Source organism: Diadema antillarum, unplaced genomic scaffold (assembly GCF_040938485.1).
Source record: "Diadema antillarum isolate AM-2024a unplaced genomic scaffold, OU_Dant_1.0 scf00000040, whole genome shotgun sequence".
Lineage (NCBI taxonomy): Eukaryota > Metazoa > Echinodermata > Echinoidea > Diadematoida > Diadematidae > Diadema > Diadema antillarum.
Window position 1 is genome coordinate 3,147,701 of NW_027270929.1, and position 23,849 is coordinate 3,171,549.

At 38.4% G+C, this 23,849-nt stretch overlaps 1 protein-coding gene across 1 annotated transcript in view; it reads right to left on the reverse strand.

Moving 5' to 3' along the window:
• The window catches only part of LOC139712313 (TNF receptor-associated factor 4-like), a 99,937-nt gene extending 87,806 nt beyond the window's left edge, over positions 1-12,131 (reverse strand). The window contains exon 1 of the mRNA XM_071624155.1: positions 11,720-12,131. Coding sequence (XP_071480256.1) covers positions 11,720-11,862 — 143 coding nt within the window. The 5' untranslated portion in view covers positions 11,863-12,131. The remainder of the gene's footprint in view (positions 1-11,719) is intronic.
• Between the last annotated feature and the right edge of the window lie 11,718 nt (positions 12,132-23,849).

Consider the following 23,849-nt stretch of genomic DNA (forward strand, 5'->3'; position numbering starts at 1 on the left):
ATCACAGAGTTCTGGTCCCACAGCTTGGACCAAACTGAAATGTGTCCCTTAATTTGGACCCATTAAACATCAGAGTGCTAAATCAGACATGTTATGTACACATCTCCAGGTTTTTTTCTACCAACAATAACTAGTACTCGGGTGACAGAAAGTTGTTTGCATATCTGAGCACCTATATACCTTTGTGTAACAGACACAGAGAGATTTCAAGTACTACGCGCTCATTGCGTATTTATTTACTCAGGGGAAGAGGAAAAAACTCTTCGTCAATATAAGGTGTACTAATCCTGGTCTTAGGAGCATGTTCAGTCAACTCTCTCATAAGGAATTTCCAAGTTGTTTTTCACTTCCTTGGAGGAAAATAAAAGTGGAAGTGAAGGCTGTAGTAGAGGAATGCAGAAATCCCCAAGAATAAACCGTAAAACGGGGTGAAAAGGGACGGCGAGGTGAATAGGGACAAAACCGAGAAAAGTTTTTTGAATGTGCATGTTTCAAATTTGCTTGAACTTTTTCTCTTATTTTTATCACAGGATGGAAGGACTATCCAACAGTGTCCAGAAAGTGGTCCTCCTGATGTGAAAAAATTTTTAAAGGGTACTGGAGGTCCAAATAAAAAGTTTTCAAAAAATCACAAAAAAATCAGGGCGGTCAAAACTTTTCTGCTCCTGTGGCCATTGATTAATGAAATTTGCTAAAAAAGGTTCATGAATCTAGCCTATTAGGTCCTACAACACACCTTTAAATTTGAAATGATTATTTCAACAGGAATTTGTGACAGCACATTTTTTCTTCTCTTGAGCAAAAAATCAGTTAGACTGGGGTGAATAGGGACACCATGGTGTCGTTTGATTGGCCCTTTAAATTTTCTGTATGATTAACTATTATAATGTCATAAATTACTCTGAAATGTTTGTTGTGTCCGGCTATTTCCAAAAGTGTGAATTTTCATTCTAAATCTCTTGACAAGAGAGCAATAAGATCTTTGGATATGTGGCTTCACTTTTGTATACATAGATGAGAGTGAACTTTGCTGTCTTAACCCTAACTTGGGGAGGAAGGGTCTGGGAACCCCTGCCCCACCCACCCTCTTGGGAATTGTTTTCACTGCCTAAGACAGGCTAGGACTTTTCCACTTGTATTTCATGACCCTTTTCTCTGTCTTCTGCATGTTTTAATGCCAATAACACATCTGTTTGGGTCAGACCCATACTATAGGTGCCAGCTTATAATTGCTGTAAGAACTCCCAAAATGTCCCCGACATCATAAGAGTCAAGTTACACTGAATTTAGAGTGTATGAATAAGATTGTACATCATGATTTGCCACTTGAAGAAGAAGTGAGTTAATATTTGAGTGCAATTCAATGGATTAGTAAAGATTTGACTTACTTTTCAATCTTAACCTTTGACCTGATGGGTCGTATTTTTTTATATCAGCTCATTTTGTTGGGCTGTTGAAATTTTTGTTAAAGATTGATTTAACAATGGAATAGATTGCTCTTAAATGTTTGTATATCATTTTTAAACTCTGTAGTTGTTCCCTTAATCCAATTCATTGGATGGATATTAAAAAAAATGCCTCCAAACAGCTTTTTTTGGATCAAAATTAGTGTTGTCCCTGTTGACCCCAAATTTGGGGTCAATAGGGACAGCATCATTTTATCAAAAAACATACTTTTCCCCCAAATATTTATTTTCTTTCACAATACCAAATTAAAGGTATTTTAGGTGGATATAAAATCCCCACATAAGATTGAGTCTCTGGGCTGCATGAAAAAAAATACAATCATAAGAACTTTAAATTTGTCCCTATTCACCCCATTTTACGGAAATACACTTTAGCAGCAAGTGATCATGAAATGAACTCTGGTTGACACTGGTAAGAACATTTGAAGAATGCCTGTTTAAACATTTGCTACATCGCAAAGAAGGGGCGTGTCTTTTGCAGGACCCAATAACTTTAGGGGGGAAAAAAGATACCCAACAAATCTGTCTCAAAGAGCCCCATCCTGATGCTAAATTCGCAGGATATTTATAACAAGTGTCACATTGGAATCAAATTTTCTGGCCTCTTCAAAGCAAAAAAAAAGGGGGGGCAGTGAAAAGAATAATTATGTCCAGCTCATAAGCCATGGAACATTCTGCTGTATGAAACAATAAAAACACAGCATATTTGTCTGGTATTTCAATATAATCTTTCTCAGACAAAAACAAGTATTTTTTATTTTACATTGATGTAAAAAAATATATATACTTTGAATTTTAAATTAGTGTCATCAGTGGATGCCTGCTGAGATTATCTGCAAATACATTAAGTCAATGAAATATGCTTTAAAAAAAAATGCTGGCTGATTTGAATACAGTGAACACAAAGTCACCAAAGATACTGCCAATAGGAATTTCCCTCACTGAGTGAGTATGATGACTGTAGGCCTACTCAAATATATGCATTGCCCACAATGCAGCGCTCAGTCACTCTGTAGTTAAAAGAAAAACCAGCGAGTAGCTGGCAGTCATGCATTTCAAAATCCAATATTAGCACAGACAGAGAAATTGCCACAGACATGTGCAATGTCTTATTGCATGGGAAGAGGATTTCATTTCGTCATGCGTAAGCCCTCAGCCGCAATTAAGTGCTGCGGCAGTGCCACCAAGATGGGCAGTAGAATGAGGACTGCATGGTTTGGTAGTTGCCCCTACACTATACCTGTGAAATATCTATGGTGTATAGGTCTGAATTCTACCAAGCATTATGTAAGCATCTCTCCCTGTGAAAAGCCTATGATACACAGTGCAGAGAGCACACACAGTGATAATGAGCAGTGTGAACTGGGCATAGGTTTATCTACTGAAGATTGGAAATTGATGCGTATACGGATGATTGAAAAGTGATACCTACATGATAACAATAGGGATTTTCTGCACAACAATGAGACCAGGGAATAGAACTTATGAGTCGTTTGATGAATTTGACACATCACCTGGGAAAATGAGTGATGAATAGGCGACTGTGTGTTTGCAAAACAGCCAACCTTGGTGCTAACTAAAATGCTTTATAGAGATACAAAATGAAATGCAATTTCCAGGTAGTATCCTGATGAACGCATATGACTCGACGCTCTAAGTTTCATAAATCTATAAAGCCATCAGCAACGGACCTTATGCTGTATACATATCATGCACATTGGCAGAGTTTGGATATTATGTTATCATATTGGTTCATACATTTTGTATACAACCAGGACTTGTAGTTCATACAAATTTCTACCCGATATACTTTGTCAAATGTATACTTTGTTTTATACCTTACTTTTTGTTGAATGGAAACCAGTCACATAAAAATAAGTGAATTCAAATTCAAATCTCATTGACCGATGTGGTCAATTAATGCCAAATTCCTACACGGAAACTTCGTGAGGCTATGCTAGTAATTCCTTTCCACGTGGCTTTATTTGTATTTGGTACATACACTTCAGGCATTAAACACAAAGAACAATTGTTCATTAAATAGGTCTGCAGACAGACATCTACTCCTTCAATGTATGAGCTGAGTGACATTAATTGAATAAAAACTATGCTGGCTTGCTGCAACTCAATTTACTGCCAGCAGCAGCTGGGCATTGAACCCACACAACAGGGTTTCATTGCTATTAGTCTAAGTACACAACACCCCAATACTACATTGCTTTTGTGATGCATGACAATGTGGATGTTGTAGAAGGGGATATTGCACGGAAGTATGACACTATAGCAATTTTTATGCTTGTCCTGACGTTTCTCACATTTTCATCATTCTAAGGAACTCTAATAGTTTTATGATGAAATTTAGCTCTGAGAATACAAAAATGGAGTCTGAATGTAGAGACTAAATAAATCCATAACTAATCAATGCTCCTGAATGTGCCTAAACCAATGTCCCTGAGAAATGCCCTTTATTGTGCTTTACTCACCATAGTTGGATACTGGAGTGTTTCTGTGCCACATCAAACAAAACCTGGACACCGTGCACAGATGCTTATCAGTTACACTATGATGGTCTAATAATCATATTCAATTCATTTTCTCCAATACATGTTATATTTCACTGTAATATCAATAATGCATTAAACCATTAAAAAAAAACCAATTCTTTCATAACATTTCCTTTGAGGTCATAGGACTCTGGTGGGCAGTTTTTTGTTTTTGTTTTTTGTTTTTGTTTTCATAAGAACAAGGAAGTACAATATGGCATTTTAGTCACACACACACACACAAAAAATCTTTCAAGGTCTACACAAAAAAGATGAATTATTTATAGCTGAAAAATATTAAAGGTGGGGTGTGCATGGCGGGTTTTAATTTAGGCGGCGGGCTCCTCTCATTTTCACACTTGAAGGCATCAATGAGGCCACTGTACGTCAGCTTGTTTGCAATGTAAATAAAGAGACGCATGCAGGTCTCTAATATACAGTGGGCAGACACAATATATTTCACATGGTGACACATATTGCATATAACATGGGATGATGAATAGCCTACTCTATATGATCTGGGCTGCAGTATATCACACGAGTTCTAATAGTTTCGTATCCGGCATACTGAAATGAACTGCTATATTTTCAAACTTATAGTGGAAGCAGAAAAAGGAAATTCTATCTTCCAATCAATATTTATCTTACAGTTGATTGATCAGCTATTTACAATATCATGTCATCCACACTAGCACCTTCTATCGCTATAATAGACTATTCTTATTGAAATGATATACACTCAATTTCAATTTTACCAGCTGCTTTACGTTATACCTCAGAATTTGATGCCTCATTATATAGATGAATACATCTATTTCCTCTCCATGGACAGTCAACATTGAAATATTGAAGGAAATTTCAACCAATCAGCTCTACTTTTTCTGATCAAGTATATCTCATTTCACTGAAAAAGGGGGAGGGGGGAGACCTGAGCAAGAGTCTATTTAAAAAAGCATATCTGCTGGAAGCAAATGTCTTCAAAGAACTTCTTACTTCTCGACAAGAATAGAATGGAAGAACTGGTCTAAAAAAAAAAAAATTAAAAAAAAAGTTGTTTGTCCGATTCTGCGCCACTATAGTCACGACTTTCAAAATCGCAAGAGTTAACTATTTCCTGTATCAGCTTACAAATCCCACATCGAGGTATTGTCCAGATCATCGGCAGCATAATTGAAGTCAAATCTATCCCCTGCACTCACTTTCCCTTCCCAAAGACCATTTTGCTACTATACTTACCGGTATTAACCCTCCCTATGCCATGGACTTAGACAGTGTGTACAACTCTATGGGGTTTTCTGTGTCAATTGGGACTCAATGCACACAAAGGGTTAATTGTCTAGACACAGCAGGACATTACACTTACAGAGAGTACTTGGAATCCTACTTGCCCTAATATAGGGAGGCGAGCAAGAACCCTATGATTTTAACTTCAAAGTGCCCATTTATTTCACTTGTCTGACAATATTATTTCTAGCTGCCCTTGACAAGCGGGCATGTAGGTTTAGAGGCATCCGACCACATGATAATATTCAAGCTAGACATTTGTATAGCCCAACAATAAATGTTAAAGTCTTCAGTCGTTAACATGATACTTATCAATGCTGTATGTACATATTGTACAGCCACGGGAAGAAACTCTTATTCTCTCTAAAAACTGACATTTTCTTTCTTGTCAACATGAAAGAATGACAAAAAAATAAATTTCAAAATACCCTTTTTAAGGTATTTGGGCAATTTAAGGACATCATGAATTTCATCTGTAGGATTGTCGCACTGGTCTACATTCAACAGAGGACAATGAGATGTAATGTGGACATGCTTGGCATTAGGCACTGACCAAGTAAGACCCCACTCCGAATAGTAATTACTTCAAAAATAGTGCTCAGCTAAGAAAATTGTTTTCCCATCTTCAATGGCTTTATTGAGTTGCAGTCTTCTTTATCTTTTTTTCAAAATGTGGCGACAAGACAGATTGATTTTCACTAAGAAAATACTACCACCAAGAGGAATCTAAGAATGTCTCCATGCAGGAGAGAAAAGATAGAGTGACAGATATACCAGTTAATGATCTCCCAAGCCTCATTCCACTGCTTCACCCACGCATCATTGATGTGCTGATCAATAGTGATCAATAGGCGTCCAGCCTGAATGTGGACGTCCACTGAGAATACAATGTGCTCGGTCCCATTTAAAGCATAAAGCTGTCGCCTCAATACAGCACGGAGATTTGAAAGCCTAGTGTTTGGTGGTGTGTACAGTGTACACACCACCTGAGGTAGCCCAATCTTTTAGCCAGATTCTGAACATCTGTACACATTGTGAACCCCCGCTTTGTTTTTCCTCATAAAAAGCTGGCAATTTCATTGGAGCAGGAACAGGCTCGTGTTACCAAAATTATTATTTACTCTTTTTTTTTACAGACCTATAAATTCACTAGGCATGTTTTCACTTTTCTCCCACTTGCAGCTAATGGACCCACAGTGCTCTACTAATGCTACATTCCAACAGCAATGTTTCAGCAGAAAATTCATTCCTTGTTTGTTTGATATATTACCCTCCTGCAAATAAATGATGCTATTGCTGATAAATTCAATTCAAAGGAAACCCATTCATATTTTTCCCCTTAAAACATTAAGGTTTATTTCGCCGCTGCATGGTAATTTAACCTGCTACCTTACCTAGTTTTAAGTGGGGCACACATATATCTCTGTAAACAACTCTGATCCGGAATCCATTCATCACTGACAAATATTTGCAGTGTCAAAAGACAAATGTCATGCAAACTTTAGGGTCATAAAAAAATCATCCCCCATGAGTCTTAAAGTCAATAAAGGATTTTGATGTCGGCCTGAAATTCCATAGGTTAATTGCCTATCATGCTGTGCTGAATTGCTTGTTGTGAAGGCATGCCATGTCAGCAAGATAAAATATTCACATAAAACATTAAATCGTCTTCAAATAGATTCTTGATGATGCTTGCTTGAAGAAAAAGATAGAGGAATAAGCAAAATCCTGTACTTGTACTGCAGACAAAAATCAGTTATTTATAAAACATTAGGTTCTTCCACTGGTTCAATATCAAGGTCAAGTTCCCAGGACTGACAATATGTCGTCACCAAGTCCATCCTCGTCACAGATGGCATATATGCTGATTACGACAGAAGTCTAAATATATATATATTATACTCTCCCCTAGAGCTAATCAACCCAGCTGGTTATGACCCTTGGGCCAGTCTGCTCAGCAAGAGATACCAGTACTAGGCCCCTGGACATCATGACCTAGGTCCTGTAATTGCTCTGGATATGTGCTGCCAGTTCTGTTTTGCCTTTAACTTCCTGATGGAATATACAATGTAATTGTCTCAGCATAAACTATAACCTCTAATTTTCTCAGTGTTATGCAATATTAGACAAAAGCATTAGAACAGCCTTCATTTTCAGCACAAAAGTATCTAGAAACAACATTGGCTAATTGTTCAAAGTGTAATTCATCCACTTAATATGATGTAACATTACTTGAAAATTTGAAGATCCTGTTTTGAGGAACCTGAGAGACACAACCATAAGAATTGCCATGGAAATGGAAGATCGATTACTTTTTCATTAATAACTTGGAGACTTAGTCACATTTTTTTTTTCACACAGCTATAGAGTACATAAAATACCATTCTTACTAAAATTTTTGTATAAACCAGGGAACTCCAAATTGAGAAATGCTTCTCCCTTTGACACTTTGCAATAACATGACTCTTGAATATTTAAAAGACCTATAACATACAATCATACTCTGCAGGATATTGTGGTCACTTAAATCCTAATAACAGCTTATGGTTTGCAGTTTAGAATGGCATTTTACCAAGCTTGCACCATTAAAAAGTGGATTATGAGTTTTTTTTCATTATCGTCTCTTTCAACTTCGAAATACACAGAACTCTTTGTTGTTACAACCTCTTACCTCCTGCTGTTTCCTACAAAAGGCATAAGTCATTATAAAATACAGCCAGACTTAAAATACATCTATGTAGTCTCCTCTAATCTTGGTGACTTAATGTTAATACAAGGTCTCTGATAAGAAGTGAAAAGGTGGAAATAAAGATTGCACAGCGTGGGGTGCACAAATGTCCCTGCAGTGACAGTTTATCCAGCTCTCAAAGTACCTTCCCAGCATCAGGCAGCTGGTATAGGCAGAATGCTGCGAGCATTCATTTTCCGCCAAATTGAAATCTGTTTTGTGGTGTACCCATTCCTTTACATGCTTTGTCCAAGTATGTCCTGTCAATTAAAGCCTTGTCTAAACCAGACTCTGCGCAAATCTAACTCTTTTGTCCAGTGCAAAAGACAGATGTTTTTGGTATCTTCATTTTCTGTTTTTGTATAACCCACAAGGGAGACTGGAATAAAAATGGTGGGGACATTAGCATAGAAACTAATTGAAAAGAGCTTATCACTCAGCATGAATTGAAACTGACTTGGCAGTAAGCAAAAGATGCTATTACCTGGAGCATTTTATAGAGCTATTCTTCATACTTAGAACATTTTTTCAGCTATTTCCAATGTGATTACAATGATTTTGTCTGACTTGGAGTTCTATGATTTGTTCATTGTATTATCTCACATATTCTAAATACAGGAAATGCATGGCAAGTGCTAGATAATCCAGACTTAGCAACCACCAATTTGCAAAGCAAAAAGGCAGGTCTGGGCAGTGAGACTAGTCACACCATATTGAACAAGAGATTAGAAGTAACTTTGCCTTCTTCTTTCTTAGAGAGACTGAGGCATCTCCATGAAATCCTCCTATCATAATTGATGATTAACCAGATCTACTTTAAAGGGGTCATCCTCACTTCATTCAATCCATCCTCTAGTAGAACCATTGTTGAAAAAGATGTAATTCCTGCACAGAAGTCGTATTTACAACCTTAATCACCGCCATGGCTTCCTACAGAGCTTAGGGCTGTTTTGCAGCTGTAGGTTTCATTTAGGGAGTCTCCCAGCACGGGTTGAGTATTGCTCTCTCCTGTGCTAAAGAATGGAGCAAATAATGTATGAGGAGGTATCAGTGGGTATTGTCCATTGAGCAATGCATTCAAGTATCTAAGGATCTGAATTCCAGGTGATGGGAAACACACTACTTATTACAATGACATAATTGATGATGCATGCAGCAGTTAACTGAAATTCTGTGTGTGATCGAATGCTCGTCAGTCAACAAAATTGACAAAGCACAACAAAGACAAAATGTGCTCATGTCACTTCACTGTGTAGGATACAGAAAACTTTCAACAAAAGAAAACATGCAATGATTCCTGCTAGAACAAACTATTGTTATGACAATAAGACAGCTGGCATGGTTTAACTTTATAAAAGGTTAAAAGTTCTAAAAGGAAGTATTGTTTATTTATGTAAAACTTCAAGATGCCTTACTCAGAGGTTGCATTCCCATTAACAACTTTGAATGAATCTGAAAATACCGACACAAACATGACTGTACTGGGGGGGAAAAAATCCATCAAAAAATGCAGTGGGATAGATGTCAATTATGACATCTTACAATATGACACTCTCAGTCACTGTTATTAGATAGATAACACAGTATGACATTTTTGGGCTAATCTTGCTTGAACAGATAGACACTATGGTTACAATAGCTCTTGATATGACGTCTGACAGGAAGGAAATCATCGCCCACACGTCCACACCAAGATAAATAAATCCAGTAAAGATTCAAAGAATCATTCTATGAAATACCAAGAAATTTGAAGAGAGGTTAAACAAACAACACAACAACTTTGAACAAAGAGCTTTATTTGCAATACATGCTGATATTGCCGCGTGTCGTACAATACATTTTGGATCCTGTTGATTTTACCTATTCATGATCTCTTCCTGAAGTAAACACTGCAAGGGCAAATTGACTTTCTCTTTTCTTTGACTGCAGCGTGATAAATGCTGACAGTATGTATGAACAGTTTTAAGAAACATTCCCGTCGCCCCGTCCACATTCTTCGGCTCTGAGCAAACACTATACTCGGCACTTCAGGCGTACTCATGCGTCACACTTTTGTGCGTGCCGAGAGGAAGGTGGATTGCTATCAGTGTAAACACGGGGCTGTGAACAACCTCACGTAGCAGTGACACAACAGAATGAAGACATGTATATTGCTTTTGATTATGTTTGAGTGAGATAAAAGTCAGCACACGATATTCTTCTCTCTCTTTCTCCCTGTTCTCTTTTACAGCAGAGACTATAGTTACTTACAGGAAGCTATTTCTGAGGCTTTCAGTCCCAATGTGATGTCATTTCATGGATGAAAACTGGCCATATTACTTAATTGATATAACGAGCACTGCAAAATTCACAGATTTGGCTCAAGAAGTTCTGAAGCTCATCACCTTAAGAATGTATTAATGTCTGCAAATTTTGATGCTTCCTTGTGACTGCTTTGTTAAATTGTTTCTGTTTCTGTTTTTGCTGCTCAGATGCCAAAAACAGAGTTGCTCAAAAAGACTTTAGACAAAGCCAAGCAAAAAAGCACACAGGTATTTGTCACACCATCCCTTTACGAAGGGCTCCACACTAACTTTTTTTTTTTGGTGGCCCGATGGGGCCACCAAAATCATCAATTTCAAATTTTTGGTGGCCCGAAAAAAAAAAAAACATTAAAAGTCCTGTTTTGTTTTTTTATGAGTCACACACTCACTGCATGCATTTATGCATTTCCGGCACAAAAAGTTACGAATTTATTGACATTGGCCCCTACTTTTCAAAAAATTTTGGTGGCCCGAGGCGGGCCACCAAATTTGAACTTTTTGAAATTTGGTGGCCCGACTTTCATTTTTGGTGGCCCCGGGCCACCAGGCCACCGTTAGTGTTGAGCCTTGCTTTAAGACTCTTTTGCATTTAATGTTACAAGGGTGTCAAGCTCTTATCTGTGATGCTGTCTGTATATCTTAACTTTGTGAACTTTGTGGCCGTCTTCTACTCTTTTCATTAGATGCTGTCACTATCCCTTCTGGATATCTAGAAATACTATCATTTTACCACTTGATATAATGTAAACACTATTTTTGTGGGTAATTCAAACACAAGTGACAAGTTTCGCACAAATTAGTTCTTTTTTAAAAGATCAGTAAAAGCTTTTTGGAACTGGACCTGTCCTCTCTGTCATGCTCCCTTCCCTTGCTTTAAAAATAAAATGTTCCACAGCCATTGCAGTGTATTGACAATCACACACTGCAACTCTTGCCTTGTGAACAGGCAGACTCTACTCTCAAAACTATAATGACATTCATTTAAATCAATAATGATGCATTTTGTTTGACTGGCTTTTAACTTGGTATTGTAAAAAAAGCTTGAGATTGGTGTGCATTGATGCCATTTCTGTACTGGCAACCAAGTAACCTGTTTCATGTGGCTTTTCAAGCATGAACACCATGATCATGTTTTGCCATAATATGACTACCTACCATCATACACTTCAACTCAGAGATGCGAGCGTGCAGTCTCTAATCGTTACGCTACTTCTTCTAAAGTAACGGTCTGTTCGTTACGTAATCTATTGGGTCATGTACAGTATGGCTCTGTATGGGAGACCACATCAACTTGAAGGCCACCGGCGCAGTGTCTTGGAAGTAACGATCGAATTCATCTAACACCTGATTGCTCTACTTGCTGACAGAAAGGTGTAAAAAACATGAAACACTCACCTAAGGTATTCCTGCAAACATGTATCGCAATAATGGTGGCCACAGTTGGTGATTTGGACCGGGTCCCGCATGGGATAGCGACAAATGGGGCAGACAAATTGTCGCAAAACCTTGTCACGGAACTTGCACTTGTATCCAGGCATGGCGAAAAAGAGTCGTCTGCTACAGTTCGACTACTGCGTGTAAACAACAACGGGCGAGAGCAAGTCGCCGGCAGCTCCAACAACCCTGTTCAAAAGTGGAGACAAATCCGACAAAATGTGTGGAGACTTCTCGCTTCGCCACTCCTTGCTAATCAAGTGATATGATGAATGCTTTGACAACAAACTGTGAAACTTGTGTGATCCAAAATATTACAAGTCGTCTGCTTGCCAGCAATCTTGGAACCACATGTAAAGACTGTACCGCTGTGTTTACAGTGGAAGTCGGGGCTTTACTCACTGGACACAACGTACAGCTGCAGCCGCGTATTGTGTGTGTATCTTCTCTCCTCGTGTACGAACGAGTGCGAGTTCGTCCGTGGGCACTCTTCGGATCCGATCAAACTAAAAGTGTGTCTACATGTGCTACTGGCAATTCAGCTTTTGATGTTGTTGTTTTATTCTTTTCGAGGGTATTAGGTGATCGATATTATGGTTAACGTGGATTCGTCCAATCTGAAATAGGGGAGTATGGAGGGATAGGTTGATTGGTAGTAAATAGTGCATGCGTTGAATCACGTGGACCATTCACGGTTGAATGCCTTCTGTTTACTTTATTCAGTGAAGGAAAAATCAGTGGTAGACATAGGAATTATTATCACGCCACATAGATAATCGTCTTTTTCAGTCTTCTTTTAAATAGCTCTAGCCTTCGGGCATTTAAAGTGATCAATGTACAGTCATGAATTGCAATTATTTGTCGTCAGAAGGACCTATAATTTCGTTGCTGTTCCTGTTTTCATTGCATGGGATATAGTTGTAATGTTTACGCACAACAGTCGAGTTACAGAGACTCCAACCCTCCCGTTTTCGACGGGAGATCTCCCGCCGAAAGCCCATTTTCGCAAAATCTCCCGTTCTCCCGTTTGAGATTTGATTTCTCCCGCCCTGGCTCTGTGTCTCCCGGTGGAAAGGATTTCTTACTTATTGCTATCGTATGGTCGTATGTATGTTGAAAAAATAAGCCTTAGATAGCACCAGAAAACATCTAAAATCCTAGGAACTTCGTGCTTCACACACATCAACTTGGAGTCTCCCGTTTGTTAGGGGTTTCGGGCGGGAGAATCTCCAGATCAGAAGGTGCTTGGGGTTGGAGTCTCTGGAGTTAGGGGAAACATGAATGAAAGGATAACTTTTTAGTGAGCCGCAATACCCCCAACATGGCAAAGAAGAGGTACAAGAATGAAGGGAATATCTATATAAGCAACATTGAGGTAACTTATTAAAACAACAACATCCGTCTATTTCTATCTCCATTTTGGCTATCCCCTTCTTCTTTTTTTCTTAGCATCACCTGTATACATTATATACCATTGATGTTTTGTTATGTGAAATGTTTTGTTTGCTGTAGTTAAGTAAGTCGCTAGTTTTTTTTTTCTAAACTGATTATTTATTTCTTTGTGTATTTAATGAGGCCCCAGATATTAAAATTGGCTTACTGGGATCCTCCTGTATGGCACTTTGACCTTTTTTCCTTTTATTGTATCTCTGTTTTCCCTCACTTATCTCTCATGTGCAAAGTCAGCCATGATTAACGATGAATAAATGTGTATGTTTTCGTAAGTGATTATTTGCTGATTATTTCACCATGCAGAAACAATAAATGGAATGAATGAAATGAAATGAAATGAAATAACAAAACAAAAACTTACCCAACTAGACGCACATGCCAGACAGAATATTTGAAGAGTTTGTTCGCAAAAACCGATAAGTCCATACTTATTTGCCAATTGGAGATGTTTGCGATTAAAGGTCAAGAAAAATAAAGAGAATAATAAGAAAATTTTTGCTTCTTTTGACCATAACTTCAAAAATGTATCTTTATATAATTATGTAATAACCAATACACCTGTATATCATTTAAAAGGTATTATTTTGTAATTTATGACAGAGACCGTACTTCAAAATCTTCAAAAATTGAATTATTGGTTTTTGCGGACAAACTCTTCATTTGTTGCATAACAACACGTATATCTAAGCTCGCCATCAGGATTGGATTAAACCTAACTTCTTTGTGATTTAAAGGATTGTTTGATTGTTTGTTTGCTTGTTTGATTGCTTTGCAGTGTTTCATCCTAAAAAAAGAACAAAAAATCAGAATATGATAATGTAGAAGAAGAGGAGAAAGAGGAGGATGAGGAAGAAGAAAAAGATGAAGAAGATAAAAAAGAAAAGTAAACAGATAAGGAATATGAGGAGAGGTGAGGAGCAGAAGAGGGAGGGAGGAATAACAGAAAGAGAGAGAGAGGGGGAAAAAAAGATGCGTTTCGCACGTCAAGCGACAGAATGGTTCACTTTGCATGACTAGTTTAGAGCTCATTGCCAACAGATGGCAGCAAACAATTTTTTGTAGAAAGCTCTCATTGACGTTCGCGGTCCTGCGATTGAATCGGGAGAATCACTTGTTTCACTCAGTTCTATACACACTGATGGAGGAGGCTTCGCGGCAACTCATGCGACTAATTAACCGTCTGCTTGCCGCATCATAATACCTGCCCATAGGTTTATGCGTGAAATTTGGGGCATATTTGACTCATTGGAAGACGTCCAAGATAATTATCTCCAAACAAAGTGACAACCTATTCGCCCGGAAATCGCGGAGACGTCGCCGCGACGTTTTCGCGATATCTTTGAGACATAGTGTCTTCTCTCAGTCGCGGAGACGTCAGCACTATGTCTCCGTTAGGTTGGCAGTAGTTTGTCTCCACAAGGTCGCGAAGAAGTCTCGTAGACCTCGCGAGCAAAATTAAATGGTAGTCTACATTACTTGACCGACGTTGGGGTGACGTCTCCAAGAACAGCTGAAGACTGGAAAAAGTCTCCGGGGGGAAGAAAGAACATGTTCAACTTTCTCTTCAAAGTTAGGGAACAAGAACGGTATTTTTCCCCTTCCTGCATTAACTTTATATTTTTTCTTTTGACATTCTCTACCTGAGGGGTCCACATTCTACAACGCTTTTTAGTGAGTCCCTCCATTTTTCGAAGTTTGCGTATTGCTGTTATTTGATTTTCGTCACTTCAGTTTTTGTGACAACGTATGATTTCTTACCAAATTCCATAATTGTCTACTTTGGTTCGCTTATGAAACCTATTCTCTGTTACCAAATGAAGGGAAATGACTATACTCTTTTCGAAAAAAAAAACATTAATTAAAATTACGAATTTACTTAAATTGAATTAAATTGAATCGCATCGAATGGAGCTGAATCTCCTATCCCTATGCACTTCTTATCTGAAGCTGGTAGGCGTTAAATTCTGATATCATCACCATTTGCAACTGCAGTCCATCAAGCGATGAGACGCCAGAAAATATAGGGACACCAATATGAAACAAAATATAAAACCGGCGTGTGCTATGTTAACCAAAAATTATGAGTATCCTGATAGGCCCTAATCAATGTTAAATTCAGGTTTTCTATCTTACTAAGATGTTATTATTTGTCTTTCTTTTAGCCAGAGATGTATCGGGAATAGAGAGAGTTTACATTTCTGATAAAATACTCTGCAAGTGTTGACCCTGATAACTTTTTTTGCAGCAGAAGCTATCATTTTAGTTAGGAAATTTTTTTGAAAAAATACAATTCTATCTCGTAGCTTCATATTAAACATTCGCACAACGAAGAGATTACCTATGTGATAATGTCACAGTCTTCTCTAAAAAGCTTGGGTTGGAACCAGTGGTGCGAGCATTATAAGCTACAATGCCATACTCCGTAGTGTTCACAGAATACAATAAAGGTGCGTTTAGAACCAGTTTCCATGGCGATGAATGGCTATAACATAATACTTTGGTACGGACTTCCATTAATGCAATTATACCCCCGATGTGATATCGATGTGGGTTGATGATTTGATTTCACGATTTTATACCTGTATTATACTATAGTCTTCGCGTGGAGCTCATTCTGTTGTAATTGCTATACCGCCATCAACGTTGACTGTGACAATAATCAGCTACTAGTTCGAAATACTTCCTTGATCGGTGTCTTCGCTCTCATCGTCCCCTGATACTGGTAGTAAGTCACTCCCTGGGAAGGAGGGGGTGGGACAAAGTCGGCATTTAGTAAATGAATAAACTACTACTAAGTGATATCTATCAAGCATTTGTTACTCATTTGTTACTTTTTTTTATTTTGATCTGGATTTATTGTTGTGCCTTTCTTCGTTGTTTATAACCTTTTGATTAGGAAGTTGCTTGGTGCTGACAAAATGAGTCATACTGTCATTACATTATAGGATATGAGAGTGAAAAATGACTTCCGTATCACACGAGTATTTACATCATCGCAGTCTACTTTGGTTAGCAATTATGTTGCAGGAGTCTCTGTATGTGTGCGTGTGTGTATGTATTTATTTGCGTATTTTTTGTGTGTACGTGTGTATTTATCATTATGTTTGCGTGTTTTTTTTTCTTAGCAGCGACAATGAGTACAATAGATACACTAGAACACTATCCTCAAATTGTATAAAACTACCGTATATACACACACAACACACACTTTTTTTTCCTCACACAAACAAACACACACACACACACACACACACACACATACACTAAAAATGCTGTTATTTTGGATATGGTATGAACTGTAGCTCAAAGGAAGTCAAGAGGAATGACGATTAGTGGTCAGAAAAAAAAAAGTGACCGAGCTAGGTCAGTGTGGGATTAGAAGCAGAATGTACGTTGTGTATGAAAGGATAACAACAGAAACAAAATCACCGCCAGTGGGACCCACTTACCTCTCCATTATTGTGTGGAAAAATAGGAATTGAGAATCATAATCATATCCGAAGTCCAGGGCAATTATCATAATCATGATCATATAGTGGTGATTGTATTATAATTGGTGTCCCAAAGATGTCGATATCTACTTTGCAAAGTCGTGCATGTTAACGGTGTGCATAGTTGTCGCATACTTGATTACATTACTGTCATCATCAAAAGACTTAAATTGATGTCTGGAGGGGAAAGTAGGCCTACCTATTCGTTATTATCACACCGTTCCTTCCCTCTATAGGATTACTAGTACATTAAAAAAGTACAAGGCATATGATCTTGAATGCACTATAATGGATATATGATAAACACACAACAAAAGCATGAAATGGGACCCTATAAAAAAAAAATGATTTGTCCCGAACAATACTGATATCAAATCAGATCACAATAAATCTGTAAAAAAAAAAATCAAACACTATCATTTACATTGTTATCTCATAACAGCTTTAAATTTCACTGAGGCCAAAAGGCCTCTGTAATCAGAATTGAACGAGAATTAACCATGGGGTTTGATAAAATATATAGTGCATGGAAGATCATGCCCAATATTGATTTCAGTAAATATTGTTACACATATTTTCGTCAGCTGTCACTCGGGGGGTCTTAAATCAAGTCTTGAATATTGATTTTTTCCATTTCATTGTTCCCATTCTCCTCTCCCACCCCCTTTTCTCTGTCTCCCTCTAAAAAACAACAACAACAAACAAACATGATATATTCTTCTCCACCCTTCACTGTCCATGAGTTGCACATGAATTGCATCTGACTGAAAACAATGTTCAAGTTATACTTCTTTTTTCCCTTTCACAACAGACGACTTCAAAACTAAAGACCCCTTGCAAAAGTAGATAAAACAAGATAGTGGTATAAATAGTGAGTACATTTTGAGAGGTGGTATAGTTTTGGGTGAGATGGGGGATTCAGATTTTTACTTTGGCTAGGTAATTAGAAACCACTTCTGAAATATTAAAGAACATACAATTCTAAGGGGAATTCAGAGTTTATTTGATGAAAATTGTTTTTGAAATGGCTGAAATATCCAATACAAAGTAAAACAAACTGGTCCTAATAAAAGGTGGGTCCTACCTTTTTATTAGGATCTCTTTGTTTTTAGATATCTCGGCCATTTCAAAACCAATTTTTATCTAATGAACTAGAATTGTATGCTGTCTCTTATTTCAAAGTATAGGCTTGTCATTATCTCACAAAAGTTGAAAACCAGAACCCCCATCTCAACCAAGACTACATAATCCCTTTAAGACCTCAAAGCTCATTGTACTCTCATTGGGCTCAAAACTGATGCTTGACATTGTTTATCGCTCAATCTCAAGCTACGTATATCGACCCTGTCCGAGGCCTTGTCACTGAACGCAGGCCCAAATGCGTAATCAGTGAGGAATGGAGTGAAGGTACTCACTCTAAATCCTCATTTATTCCGCTTCGAGACATCCTTAGTCATTTTAAAACAGCCGATGAACCAAACATTGTTGGTCACGCCATGATTTTGTCAAACATGTGTTGAGGATTGGCCACACCCCCTCCCGTTTGATGATACACTTTGGTATAGTCCAATCCACTTTGCAGCTTTTACTCCATACCTGATGTGGATATGTCAGGAAATATCAATTTGCCACCAGCTCATGATTGTTTGTTTGTTTTTATTTCCGTCTTCATATAAAAATACACACATTACAAGTTGCATATACATTGCATATACTTACAGAAGAAACGGGGGATTTCCTGTTCAGTCATATTATCAAAATATGTCTGTTCTTCCACAGGGTCCCTAATTTACAGTACAATACAAGGATGATAAACACTGTATATACAAAACATAAGAAAAAAAAATAATGAAAATCATTTACCGAACTGGTACAGTGAGAGTCAGCAATAATCAGAGATAGGTAGAGAAGAGCAGAGCAAGGAAAAGAAAAAGAGGAGGAGAACAAACTTACAAAAGAAAAGGCAAGACTCATATACCCCCCTCCCCCCTAAAAAAAACACACAAAAATGGCTGTTACATTTGGTACTCCATTGAGTCTTTTTTTTAACCATAATACTCTATCTAAATAATCAGATAATAACATTTGAAAAGATCTTAAAGTTGATGCGTTACGAATTTCATTGGACAATTGATTGTACATTGATACTCCCCTGTAAAAGAAAGTCCTTTTACAGTTATTCGAATTTGGCTTTGGAAGATTCAAATTCTGGTTTGAACGCAGTGAATAATTAAGAAATCTTCTAGAAATATTATCAGACATGTAATTGGGGAGAAAGTTCTGCAATATCTTATAAATCATCATACTCATATTCTTTTTATATCGGTATTCAAGAGATTCCCAGCCCAAAACATCATGAATATGTTGAGTAGATACAAAAGAATATGGATTTACTCTCATAATCATACGACCCGCTCTATTCTGTAGCTTTTGAAGGGCTGACAGAGAACCTTGTGGAGCGGAATACCAGATAACGTTTGCATAATCAAAATGTGGAAGAATCACAGATTTATATATCAAATTCAAATTTGATTCATTTACAACATGTCTTAATCTTCCAAGAAAACCAATCAATCTACTGATTTTTTGGCACATTTTATCTACATGAATATTCCATTTCAACTCAGCGTCGATATGAATTCCAAGATATTTTACCGTTTCAACATTTCGAATCTGGGTGTCTTTTATTTTTACATCTAGTGAATTACACCTTGAGAGCATACATTTCGTACCAAAAAGCATACTGACGGTCTTTGAATAATTCACCAAGAGTTTGTTCTGTGACATCCACTGATCAAAAACTTGCATTTCTTTGTTTAAAATGGACTCCAAGACTTTAATATCTTTGTTTGAGTAGTAAATGACTGTATCATCCGCATAAAGATGAACACGACATGACTGAAAAATGCGAGGCAGGTCATTAATGAAAACACAAAACAGTAGAGGGCCAAGAAGAGAGCCCTGGGGCACACCATGAGTTAAGTACATTTCATCAGACAATGCGTTGTTGACCTTAGTTACTATCCTCCTGCCCGTCAGATAACTCTTAAACCACTCAAGTGTACCTCCATTTATACCAATTCTCGACAACTTGTCTAACATTACATTAGTTACGTTCAGACGGGAGCCCTTAACCTCGAAGTTAGGAAACTTCGAGGTTAGAGCTTGTAGTTAGGGACCGTGAAGACGCACTCGTAGTTAGCAAACCTCGAGGTTTGCTCGAAGTTTCGAGCCACGAGAAATCTTATGGTTAGCGCTCTAACCACGAGCCGCGGGGGGTCCCCACTCGTAGTTAAGCACCGTGTGGACACAAAACACAACGAACTCGAAGTTAAGAGTGACCTCGCCGTAAACTCCGGCCCCCACAATTTCCCTCTGCTTCCGGGTCAACCTCCCAAACGTACACCACAAATACATCACACGTGAAAAACCTATAACGCATGACACAACATCATCTTTTCTTCCCATGCGCTTGATCTCTGAAACTGAACACGTCGAACTCGCTATCAAACTGTATTCTATATTCTTCTCCGACGCTAAAAAAAAAATGTTTTCGACGAATATCTTCATAAAGGCATAAAGTCATCAGTGCAGTGCTATCTCTGCATACCATGACAGAGAAAGAGAGTACCCGTAAGCGAGTCCGACAGGGTTCGACTAAAGAATAAATAGACGCCTTGTTAGCAGTGTGGGCTGAAACTTCCGGTTTTGTGGGACCCACTCGTAGTTACGGGGGGCAGAAGCTTAACCTCGAAGTTTCGTAACCTCGAGGTTAAGATTCGTCGTGTGGACACACGTCGTAGTTAGGGGGCAAGAGCGAAACCTCGAAGTTTCCTAACTTCGAGGTTAGGGCCTGCCGTCTGAACGTAACTATTAGTTACGTTCAGACGGGAGCCCTTAACCTCGAAGTTAGGAAACTTCGAGGTTAGAGCTTGTAGTTAGGGACCGTGAAGACGCACTCGTAGTTAGGAAACCTCGAGGTTTGCTCGATGTTTCGAGCCACGAGAAATCTTATGGTTAGCGCTCTAACCACGAGCCGCGGGGGGTCCCCACTCGTAGTTAAGCACCGTGTGGACACAAAAAACAACGAACTCGAAGTTAAGAGTGACCTCGCCGTAAACTCCAGCCCCCACAATTTCCCTCTGCTTCCGGGTCAACCTCCCAAAACGTACACCACAAATACACTACACGTGAAAAACCTATGACGCACGACACAACAACATCATCTTTTCTTCCCATGCGCTTGATCTCTGAAACTGAACACGTCGAACTCGCTACTGTATTCTATATTCTTCTCCGACACTAAAAAAATGTTTTCGACGTATATCTTCATAAAGGCATAAAGTCATCAGTGCAGCGCTATCTCTGCAGTGTAAGCGAGTCCGACAGGGTTGGACTATAGAATAAATAGATGCCTTGTTTGCAGTGTGGGCTGAAACTTCCGGTTTTGTGGTTTTAACATCGAGTGGGACCCACTCGTAGTTACGGGGGGCAGAAGCTTAACCTCGAGGTTTCGTAACCTCGAGGTTAAGATTCGTCGTGTGGACACACGTCGTAGTTAGGGGGCAAGAGCTAAACCTCGAGGTTTCCTAACCTCGAGGTTAGGGCCTGCCGTCTGAACGTAACTAATAGTTACGTTCAGACGGGAGCCCTTAACCTCGAAGTTAGGAAACTTCGAGGTTAGAGCTTGTAGTTAGGGACCGTGAAGACGCACTCGTAGTTAGCAAACCTCGAGGTTTGCTCGATGTTTCGAGCCACGAGAAATCTTATGGTTAGCGCTCTAACCACGAGCCGCGGGGGGTCCTTAAGCACCGTGTGGACACAAAAAACAACGAACTCGAAGTTAAGAGTGACCTCGCCGTAAACTCCAGCCCCCACAATTTCCCTCTGCTTCCGGGTCAACCTCCCAAACGTACACCACAAATACACTACACGTGAAAACCCTATGACGCACGACACAACAACATCATCTTTTCTTCCCATGCTCTTGATCTCTGAAACTGAAAGCGTCGAACTCGCTACTGAATTCTATATTCTTCGACGCTAAAAAAAAAAAAAAAAAAAAAAAAAATGTTTTCGACGAATATCTTCATAAAGGCATAAAGTCATCAGTGCAGTGCTATCTCTGCAGTGTAAGCGAGTCCGACAGGGTTGGACTAAAGAATAAATAGACGCTTTGTTAGATGTGTGGGCTGAAACTTCCGGTTTTGTGGTTTTAACATCGAGTGGGACCCACTCGTAGTTACGGGGGGCAGAAGCTAAACCTCGAGGTTTCGTAACCTCGAGGTTAACATTCGTCGTGTGGACACACGTATTGTGGTCGACAGTGTCGAACGCTTTCCGTAGGTCGACGAATATCGCCCCAGTATATTCACCTTCATCCATGGCCAAAAGCCATTCATCAGTAACCTTTACAAGGGCAGTTACAGTGGAATGATTTGCCCTGAATCCAGACTGAACCGGTGTTAAGACATTGTTCTCATTAAGATAGTGTGATAATTGTAACGAGACTATGCGCTCCAGTAATTTCGAGATACAAGGCAGCAGGGAAATTGGCCTGTAATTATCAGGGTTCGACTTATCTCCTTTTTTGTATATCGGAATTACCTTGGCTATTTTCCATGACTCTGGGACAACTCCTTCAATAATTGATTTATTTATCAAATACGTTATAGACTTATTCAATATATCAGCACATACCTTCAAAATCTCAACCGATATACCATCAATTCCAGTCGATTTTTTATTTTTCAGTTTGTAGATTTCGTTCATAACCTGAGCTTCAGATACAACTGCAAATGTGTCCATATTATCATAACATACGGATCCTGTAATGATATCTACTTCGGTGATGTCCGTTTTCTCCATCTGATGTTCATTTAACAAATTCATAGCAGCACTGGCAAAGTGTTCATTAAATTCGGAGGCTTTACTGTATGCATCGTCACAAGAGAGATGATGAGACGATGTGTCGTTATTTGGCAGAAAAGATTTTAAAACATTCCAGGATTCATTTCTTCCGGAACATTCAGACAATTTATTGATGTAATACTGTTTTTTCATTTTCCTTATAACATTAGTAACTTTATTTCTCAGCCGTCGATACTCCTTCCACAACTGTTCACTATTTTGTGTAATTGCTTTCTTCTTAACCTTGTCTCTTTCTCTCATCAATTCAAAAATCGATTCATTCAACCAAGGAGAGTATTTGTTACGCATACGCTTTGTCTTTATAGGCATGTGCTTGTTGGTGACCAGTAATACCTTTTCTTCCCATTTCTTAACAGCATCCTCCAAATTATAACAAGTTTCAATTTCATTCCAGTCTTGTTCCATGAGATCTTTACGAAATATATTCCAGTCAATATTTTTTGACTTTCTAAAGGTTACATAATTGTGGTCATGGGTGGTTAAACTATTTGTTTTCCAGATCAGATAATTCATGAAGTGATCGCCCATGCTTACCTCGAGAACACCTGAGGTCTTTATACAGTCAGTATTATTTGTCAACATATGATCAATTAGAGTGGCTGTCTCTTCAGTAACTCTGGTGCATTTCGTACTATTTAATTGATAAAATCCATAAATACTATTTATCTGATTATATTTGCTTATATGTGAAGAAAAGGGTCCTTTATAAATATCAAAATTAGTATCACCCATGATAATTGAGTGACAGTTGAAATTTCCCATGAATGTTAGTAAGTCTTCGTACGTATCTAAGACTGCACGTCCAGAATTAGGCGGTCTGTACCAATTCAAAAAAAAGAATGGGTTGAGAATTTCTCAATTCGATCGAAATTAAGATAGCTTCCAACTCAAATAAAGACCGGTGTTCCAAGACTTTGTAACAAATACTATTCCGAATATAAATGGCTACACCTCCACCATTTCGGTTTCGATCTTTTCTTATAATCGAGTAACCAGGGATTTCTATTTCACTGTCTCGAATCCCTTCCTCCAACCTGGTTTCATTGAGAGCGCAAACATAAACATCATTTTGCAGGATGATAGATTTCAACTCATCAAAATTTTTCATTATACTAACAACATTCAGTTGTATACATTTCAAACCTTTCTCACACAATGACTTGAATTTAAAGTCACATCCATATAAACCGTTTCCACCTGTTACTCTTGGAGGTTTA